The 10213-nt window shown below is 42.0% G+C and overlaps 1 protein-coding gene across 1 annotated transcript in view; it reads left to right on the top strand.

The window, feature by feature from the left end:
• Positions 1-1095: 1095 nt before the first annotated feature.
• The window catches only part of LOC136610199 (C-type lectin domain family 4 member G-like), a 39958-nt gene continuing 30840 nt past the window's right edge, over positions 1096-10213 (top strand). The window contains exons 1-4 of the mRNA XM_066589441.1: positions 1096-1276; positions 2943-2993; positions 4768-4812; positions 8295-8345. Of these exons, the coding sequence (XP_066445538.1) occupies positions 1096-1276; positions 2943-2993; positions 4768-4812; positions 8295-8345 (328 nt within the window). The remainder of the gene's footprint in view (positions 1277-2942; positions 2994-4767; positions 4813-8294; positions 8346-10213) is intronic.

The raw sequence follows: 10213 nt of genomic DNA, 5'->3' as shown, positions 1-10213 counted from the left end.
TCTGTGAACTCTTTCCCTGCCGCGATCTACTTAGACCGCGGCAGGGAAGGGGTTAACAGCGGGGGGGGCGCATCTCCGATGCCCCCGCGCTGTTGCAGCGGGACGCTGGCTCCCGCTGCGGGATAGCGCGGGATCATATGTGATCTCGCGTTATCCCCAGGACGTACCGGTACGTCCTGTTGCGGGAAGTACCAGGCTCCCAGGACATACCGGTACGTCCTGGGGAGGGAAGGGGTTAAAGTACGGTGGTATGTTGGTTTACGAGTGGCTCAGCCTGCGAGCTTCTTGACTTGCCAGCAGGCTCTCTACCGAATTTGTGCCCTGATTTAAGAGCAAAAAATCTGGTTATGAGCCTGCTCGCAAGTCAAGAAGCTCGCAAGCTGGCTTGGGGAAGGGGGTGTTTAATACTCACCTACTGCCAGCATTCCGGTCCTCGCAATGCTCTGCAGCGCTGCTGCAGGCTGTCGCGTCCTCCTCCATGCCGACAGAGCATTTCTTCCTGGAAGCGGGACATGAATACATAATTGAATGAACGATGTCATCGAATGGCTGTGATTGGTTAACCCAGCGGTAGTTAACATGTAGTGAAAACTTTTCCCCATTGAAATGAACTGGAACGCATTAATGGCATTTCAGTTCATTTCAATGGGGAGAATTGATTTGACGTACGAGTGCTTTGGGTTAAGAGCTTCGTCACAGAACGAATTAAACTCTTAACCCAAGGCACCGCTGTATTCAAAACAGTATTTAGGTGTTTCACGGGAGTTAAAGCAAAGTGGTGGGGACCTTTTAATTACCCAATCGCTGAGAACACTGCAGGCTCAGCTCTTCAACTTGCACAGCCCAAGCACCGCACATGTCGCTAGGGGCTTAAAACCCTTATCTATTAGCCAGTAGGTGTTACCCTATTTTTAAAATTAGTGGCCAGGATGAAAACTGCAAGATACTTGGATTTTTCTTTATATATGTAGTGACATAGAAATTTTAAAAAAAATTGCCAAATATAAAAAAAATCTGTAGAACATAAAAACTTGAATTAAACAGTTAGTCATTTTCTGTTGACATATTCCCTTTAAGAGTACATTGTACAATAGAATGCATATTACTGACTTCATACCAACTTTATCTCCAGTCTATCCTTCAAGGAAGAATAATGACTCCAATGATGATGATGATGATTATGAGAACACCAATCCTTGTGACTCGGCACCAGTTATCCCTTCCAGGAAGACTAGGAGAATGAAGAATGCCATGAAAGATGATCTGGCTTTTAAAAGTAATGTATAAGATGGATAAACTAAGCTGTACTACATCGGTAATGAAGAACTGTGCCAACGCTGATGGCATTATGCTCTTTGTGAAATATAGTACACTTCTTTTTCAATGTGAAGTACTGAACTTCAACTCTTCTGGAATTCTTCTTATTATGGGACAAACAGCAAGTTTTTAGTAAAAAAAAGTATGCGCTCGTGGAAAGTGCAACTAAGTACAATAAAAGCAGTCCGTTCGGTAAAAAACGGAAAGGGTAAAAAATAGAATAGAATGGCACTTACTCGGGAGGAGGGGGGTGTATTAAACAAGAAGCCCCCTCCTTTAAGTGCTGACTCCTCTAGATCCTCTCAAACGCAGATGGTATTTTGCGACAAACCAGTTGATTTTTCCAATTTTATTTCTCAAATAAAATTACAGGTAGACAACGCGTTTCGGTGCGACAGGCACCTTTCTCAAGCCTATGCATACATATACAAGCAGACAAGTACACTCACATTTATAGATGTCTCGATGTCATTTTCATTCTGCGTACAGCGCCATTTTGTGGGTGGAGCTATGATTCTAGAGGGAGGAGTCTATTGTGATAGGTTGGTATCGGTCACATGATTTACTTCACGGAGGATAGGAAAAGAGCATATTGGAGAACCTGCTCACTATCCGTTGGCGCTGTCTGAATTGTTGTGTTTGTCTATACTTCTTATTATGGGACGTCACTTCTGATGTCCTTTTGGTCAACAATACAGTATTTTTACAGTACAGACTGCTTCATGTTACAAAATTTAAAAAAAAACAAAATATATCACACACCAATGAGATTTCAATTTACTACCCTGTTTCCCTGAAAATAAGACACACCCTGAAAATAAGACATAGCATGATTTTCCAGAATTTTTGAGGATGCAAAAGGATTTTTCAGGCTTTTTGAGGGTACTTGAAATATAAGCCCTACTCCAAAATTAAGCCCTGATAACAGTTAATTTAAAAAGTTAATTTAAATAGTGTCCAGGCAGCTATACATGTAAAAAAGTTAAACCTTTTTGATAAAAAATTAATATACGACACTGTCTTATTTTCGGGGAAACACAGTATCTATTGCAGAGGAGTAACTTGAAACTCCTGGGTCCCAATGCATCTACTGTATCTTGTTCCATTGATAGGATCGGTCTCCTCATATGTGCACAGAGTAAATATTGGCGCCACTCATGCTCATGCTCTAGGACGGCTGTAGGGTGTTTATGTGCCCAGCAGTTGTCCCATTTAAAGTACCTTAATGTTTGCCTAAAATAGGTGCAAGTCGTAATATAACAAACTGTTGCTCAACAACTTTTACCAGTCAAGTTAGCCTAGGCTGATACTGCAGTGTAACATGAGGCTACTGAACCCCTGTGTAAAATTTGTATCAGGACACTTACCTAACTTGTATGCTGTATAGTACTACTCTCTTTATATCAGCCAAAGGGACCTTTTGGGTCCCTTCAGGCTCTAGTGCCATGGGGTGACAACATCCTCTGCCTTCCCTACAGTTTTGCCCCTGGGCTAATACACTGGAACTCTGAGAGGGTGAACTTGAATTTTTGAATGTTTTTTCCTCACATGCCCTATTACCAAATTATTACCCAATGTTAGAAAATCACCTTAATAAAAACTAACATGTGTTAACTGAACTGTAGGTATGGATAAGCCTGTTAAACCTCCAACAGTTTGGACAACTCCCCAAAAAGGTAAGTTATGCACTATTTTATTTTGGCTTTGATGTTTTACTTGAGAATGACTTTGTTTGCTATTCAGGGGTGTAGCTGGGGGTGGGCTTGCTGGACAACAGCCCCTCCTGTTCTGGGTGTCAAGGGGTTCAAAGAAGCTACTCTGCCTTGGCTAGTAAATTCAGAAGCAGGGCTTAGGACAGCAAATGTATTCTTTGCCCCAAAGGAAAGGCTACTTAACACTTTGTGTCATCAGAATGTCCAATGTACACCATCAATTTATTCTCCATGGGACTTTACCTGTTCTAGCCCATCATTATCCAATAGATAAGCGGTGACTCTCCTGCCTCTATAACAGCTTGCATGTTATTGAGAAATTTTGAACTGATTACTTTTGGCCAAACATCGTCTGGCAAATAATAATGCCTATGATGTTTGCTTAAAGGGGTTTTTCAAGATTAAAAACTAAAATTCTATGGGCAGGGATGTTCTAAAACAAAAAAATTAGACCATTATCTCCTTCTAAAATGGATCCATGATCCAGCACCAAAACCTTGATCCTTACTGATGCCAGAAAAACTTCAGTAGTCACGTGTCTTCATGGCAACATCACCGCTAAAGCCAATCATTGGCTGAGCAATCACATGTGCAATGAACTGCACTTGACCACTGCAGTTTCTTCCTTGAATCAGTGGGAATCAGGCTCTTGCACTGGATTGTGGGACTTCTTAAGGAGGTGAGTATAGCTATTTTTTTTAATTTTAGCCCATTCACTGCCCATAGAATTTTTTTTAACTTGAAAAATATCTTTAAGACATATTCAGTAGTGGATTAAGATGATTCATGTCCCTGTCTAGTTTAAGCCATAAGTGGTTCCCTGTTAAAGAAAGGCTAAAGGCCCATTTACATTGGACGAGTGTCGGGCAAACGATACCCGACACTCGTCTCTGTATCCCCGTGCTCCCGTGTTCCTAGCACAGCTGGCTCGCACACGGAGCGGCCAGCAGAGGGGCGGAGCAGTGCTCTCCTCTCGCTCCCCCGCCCCTCTCCATTCACATAACACAGGCGCCATTCGCTATTGAACGGCGGCTGTTTAAACTGCACGATGAGCGATGATCGTCATCGCTTATCTTTTAGCAGCACAAAAGATGAGCGATGATGATCATCGCTCATCATGCAGTTTAAACAGCCGCCGTTCAATAGCGAACGGCACCTGTGTATCTCAATGAAGAGGGGCGGGGGAGCGAGACTAGAGAAATCTCCTGCACTGCCCCGCCCCCCTGCTGACCACTCCGTGTGCGAGCCAGCTGTGCTAGGAACACGGGAGCACGGGGATACAGGGACGAGTGTCGGGCATCGTTGGCCCGACACTCATCCAATGTAAATGGGCCTTAAGAAATGAGACTATATGGGGATGTAAGCATACTTTTCAACCTACAGATATTTTTTTGAATGTTCATAAAATGTCCTAACAATGTTTTCATGACCATGTCTTGCATACAGCTATAAGTATCTGTTTCCTTCCACCAACGGTGTAGTAAGTAACCTTGGTGGACCATGGCCATGTTTGGATTGGACGTCTACTCCATTAGGACATGAAAGGCTTAATCATCACTTTCGTCACTTGATCGTCGCACTTTACCCTCCATCATCCACAGTTTTTGTTAACTACAAAGTGGAAATGGACCTCTTAGTGGCTGGTTTCTAGAACATAAAAAGTGCCCATTGTATATATAGAGTTGTGTTATGTCTTCTATTAAGTCATATCATTTACATTCACTTTCTGTATCTGCAGGAATTATTCCAAAAGAGACTCCAAAGTGTCAGCCGCCTACTATAGGTGAGAATATGAGGCATAGAAGACTATAGGCATTGTCATAGTCAGCCTTATGGTGGATCAAACCTGTGTGGCACATTTTGTGCATGCTCCCCTCCACCACATTATGTCCAGTCATACTATTCAGTATACAGATGATCATATCATACAGTACCTAATTATAAGAGCCATCATTGCGTAGCTATAGAGGATGCAGGGGATGCTGTTGCACCCGGGCCCAGGACCCTTGGAGGTCCATAAGGCCTATCTTCTCCATATAGGGAGCCTAGCATTATAGTTGGGGGGCCCTGTTATTGATTTTGCATTGGGGCTCCCCAAATCTTCAAGTTACTCTTCTGGGTATAAGTACAGATGGAGGGGGGAAAGCCGTAGCTGAACTTTTGCGCCCAAGCCCCTGAGTCTTTAGTTACGACCCTGAGAGCCATAAAGTGTGGTATCAATGTAAGGGTGACAAATATTGGTCAAACGCAATATCAATATGTCCACAATTTTCTAAATAACAATTTTATACAGTGCTGCCATCACAATGCACTGAAAAAATAACATACTGTCCAGTACCTAAGGAGAGGTGCCACACATACATAATCTAATAACAGTGCTATATGATGTTGAACTAAAACAGATTAATAGTTAATATTAAAGGGGTTGTCCCGCGGCAGCAAGTGGGGTTATACACTTCTGTATGGCCATATTAATGCACTTTGTAATGTACATTGTGCATTAATTATGAGCCATACAGAAGTTATCAGAAGTTATTCACTTACCTGTTCCCTTGCCAGCGTCCTCGTCTCCATGGTGCCGTCTAATTTTCAGCGTCTAATCGCCAGATTAGACGCGCTTGCGCAGTCCGGGTCTTCTGCTTTTCTGAATGGGGCCGCTCGTGCCGGAGAGCGGCTCCTTGTAGCTCCGCCCCGTCACGTGCCGATTCCAGCCAATCAGGAGGCTGGAATCGGCAATGGACCGCACAGATCCCGGCGGCCATCTTCAGCAGGTAAGTAAGAAGTCCCCGGAGCGCGGGGATTCAGGTAAGCGCTGTCCGGTTTTCTTGTTTAACCCCTGCATCGGGGTTGTCTCGCGCCGAACGGGGGGGGGGGGGGGGGTGTTGGAAAAAAAAAACCCGTTTTGGCGCGGGACAACCCCTTTAACTCCTTCCTGCAGATGGCCGTACCATTAGGTACAAATTAGGATGCTGTTAGGGGGGCAGCTGTAATATCCAGCCAGCATGCTACTGCAATGGCTGGGATTAGAGTTACCTCTCATTCCAGACGTTTGGCCCCTTAGATGCCGTTCTCCGAAGCTACCACGGCATCTAAATAATGTGACAGAGGAAGGGAGCTCCCTGTCAGCCCTGTGGTGCCCTGTAATGTAATTGCAGGGTGCTCACGGGTTTCCATGGCAGCCAGGGACTTGACAAAGAGCCCCGAGTCTGGATGACACATGGGCTAAAGTGTAACACTGACAAGCAATAACTCTTTGTAATGCTAAGTATTGCAAAACATTATGTAAGTAATCAAAGGATCACTTATCCTATAGAGGGACAAAACAGCTAAACTAGGCTCAATAAAATATAATAGACTTAAAAAGTCCACACAGGGCAAAATAAAGTTCATAACAGTATATATTTTTTAAATTGTAAATAAAAAGGATATATGGTATTGTCATGGTTGCAATGACTGTAGATTGCAGTGAAAACGTAGTTAAACAATAAATTATACCCCAAAATGATGCCAAAAATACAACCAAATAAATAAAGCACACCCTCACACTGCTTTACTGGTGAAAATACAAATGCCATGGGTCTTGGTGAAACAAAAATGTTTTTTTCCCATTAAAGGGTGATTTGTTATTCATTTATTACGTAGCTGTCCCCCAGTATATATTGTATATATGTGAGTTACATTTACATGCAAGTATAATTTTTCAAGACTGAAAGATTGAAAATGTTAGCGTTCTTTTTGCATAAAGTTTTAATTGCCATCAATATGTATCTTCATTTGCATGTAAAAGGGCCTCCAGGAGCTGTTAACAGAACCCAGAGTGGGATTAATTACATGCCCAGCTGTGCACACAGATGCATTGTGCTCCTTGGGGGTGCCAGCAGGTTACAATGTAATCTCTCGCCTCCCATAACAGAGATAACAGCATGTGCTCTATTGAGAGACACTGTATCTCTCAGTAGCTGAACTATGGATTTTACGTTCACCTTAAAATTATCCTTCAGATGAAAAGTGCACAATGCCCACGTTTACATGTAATGATTAATGCTCATTTTCATCGTTTGAACGAATTTTGAGCGATAATTGTTACGTGTAAATAGGCCTTTAGTGTTTCCTTGGTTAGTTATTCCTTTCTTTCTGAAACTCCCAGCCTCTTCAAATAGTCATGTGACCCTGTGCTGACCAGCTCAGATCTACTTGGGGTAATGTTTTCATTTTTTGTTCAGACTCTCAGTCTGTGTGATGCTGTTATATGAATCTACCACAAAAATGCTTAGAGGGATATACAGACACTCTTATCACAGTTACTGATGATGAACACACAGCTCATGAAAACTACTTGCTAGTGGATTTTGTTGTGTTAAGATAAGAGAATAATAGCTTTTTAATGGGTTAACCCCTTAGTGACCAAGCTTTTTTTTTCTCGTTTTTCCATTTTCGTTTTTTCCTCCCCCTTTGAAAAAATAGTAACTCCTTTATTTATCCATCGACGTAGTTGTATGAGGGCTGTTTTTTTCTGGATGAGTTGCCAATGTCCTCTCTGCAATGCGTTTCTGTGATCAATGCGCCTTTATCAAGCATTACATCATACTGCAGGAGCGATCAAAGCATCGCAAGTTGTTGCCCCCTCTGGGGACTAAAAAAAGTAGGAATAAGAACAATAAACTTTTACTAATTATTAAAAAAAAGTATTAAAAGTAAAAAACCCTTTTACCATATTTACAATAAAGAAATCTAAATCATAACAAAAAAATATATATTTGTTATTGCTGATTTGTAAAAGTCCGATCTATCAAAGTAGCACATGATTTACATTAAATAGTAACATTGAAAAATAAAAACGAGCCGTAAGCCAATAAAAAATTCTCTTGCGCTCCAAAATGATGATACCACACCATTTAATAGCCCAACCAGCGGGGGCAAATACACAAAAAACAATAAATGAACAATCAAAGCCCAGCAAACCTATGGTGGAAGTTGCCAATGTCTTCTCTGCAACGTGTTTCTGCGCTTAAAGTGCCTTTATCAAGCTTTACATCATACTGCGATTGGGCAGGTAGTCTATCAAGCCACCCCATGGGCATAGCTTGATAGGCATTCTGCCATGACAACCCTGGGGCGTATTGGCAGTCACGAAGGAGTTAAGATAAGAGAACTTTCTATGCCTGCCATCACAATGAAGATAAAATGTGTCCCATCTGTACATGCTGCCATGTTTGCCTTCCACCAGACAATTCAGACTGATATACAGAGTTTCTCTTTCTACAGGTCTTGATTTTTCCTCCAGAGCAGTTAATGCAGCATTTTCAAACACAGAAGGTAATAACCCAGTTATGAGGAGTCAATATAAAAACACATTGTTTTTTCCCCAACCAGATCTGTCAAGTGTGTTACATTATCATTAAAGGCTTCTCTTCTTCCTCTTCTATTGCTCATTCTTATTCTGTCTTCTCCTTCATCTCCTCTCATTCACCCTCTTTACTGTCTCCGGCTTCTAATTAATCTTCTGCTTCTTCACCTTCTCTGAACCTCCTTCTACTTCATCTTATTAAACTGCTTCTCTTCCACTTTCTTTTTTAAGGTTTCCAATTATTTTTTTCCCTCCTTTGTGTTCACTTTTGTCATTCTGCTGTACCGTGTCCTTCCTCTGTATGACTTCCTTTTCCTCCCTTTCCTCCTCTTTTTCTCATTCATGTTCTTTTCCTTCATTTTTACTTTTTTTTGCCTTCTTCAGCTGACGTGGAATTCCTTTGTGGAACCACGGCTTACTCAATTTGGAATGTTTACACCCTTCCATATTAATTCTGAATTGATAATGCGCATAAGAAGTTTTCACACTGACACAAGGTTCAGCATGTATAGCTTCCTCAATTCTCCTTTAATGTTGGGCGTGTAGCCTCTTTTAAAGAGTTTAACATATCCGCCCATCTGGGCAGGTCAAAGATTACATAGATACAACGTATTGTTTAATTATTGGATAAGCATCTTGCAATTCTTCCATCCTTCGGTCATCTGTGATTGGCCATCAGGTGGTGGATGAAATGAGTGGGTTGTCTTGGAGCCACGTGTGGTTCCTTCGATATGATTGGATGTTACATCATGAACTATAAATTGCACAAACCTCCCATGTTATTTGCATACGTTTCCAGTAAAATTGCTTGGGTAATTATTGCGGTAGCTGTTTCAGACTGCGGTTGTCCATGTCTGAGTTATACTGTCTTCCAAAGTTGCAAAACAGATGAAAAATGTGACGTGTTTATACTATACATTATCTTGTCAGCGTTTTGAGAACAGAAGTTTCATGTTGGCTTCCCCATGTCAGCAGAGTTATAAAACAGATATTTTCATATGAGCGGAAGTACCTATTGCATAACTGTAAGAACATTATATTTGTAGCAAGACAGAAAGCAAATATGTATACAGAATGTTAAATTGACAACTGTCTACTGCCAAGGCCCACCGATCCATATAGATATATACTGGGCTTCCACCACAGACCCCCCTTGAAACTATCTGTTTCACTAAACTCGCCCTGCTCCGTCCCACCCCCACCGCTGACCCTAGACTCGCATTGTGTTGTAGACGACTGGGCCTATTACTGCCATGGGGGTATAGGATGGTTCGACATCATCACATTCTGGATCCATGATGACGACGTTTGCGCTGATAGTGGGCTTTTTGTTGGACATCGTAGTGAGACAGGTGGACCAGGCAGTCATCAGGGTCGGAATACACTGTATGCAACGACAAACAGAAATTAGGATGACTATAAAGGTGACAAATATAATTAATAACTTCCTTATCAGAATAACCTCTTGTGTAGAACGTTCTGAAAACTCAGTGGCGTGGCGGTCTTTCACAACTGTCGCCTAGGCTGCAAATGCCCCTCTGATACCTAGGTGTGGGTTCATGGCAATCAGGTCTTTTGGTACATGTGGAGGTCTAGGCTACCACCTGGGATCTCCAGGCATTAGGTTAGGAGAGGTGCGGCTTTTACTATTTCAGGTAAACATTGCATAACTTGTATAGAACCCCGCCTTCTTGACGTTACCTCGATTCATCAACAAGAGTGCAAAGTCAGGACCATCTAATGACTGATCAACATGACTGAATCTTTGTCTTATTAGTAAGTGCATTATCATATATATTAGTCTGGAAGGAAAGAGCTACCAGGTGATTATTCCCAC

The sequence above is a fragment of the Eleutherodactylus coqui genome, chromosome 2, assembly GCF_035609145.1.
Source record: "Eleutherodactylus coqui strain aEleCoq1 chromosome 2, aEleCoq1.hap1, whole genome shotgun sequence".
Taxonomy (NCBI): Eukaryota; Metazoa; Chordata; class Amphibia; order Anura; family Eleutherodactylidae; genus Eleutherodactylus; species Eleutherodactylus coqui.
Note: the sequence above shows the minus strand (reverse complement) of the source record. Positions and strands in the feature narration are given on the sequence as shown.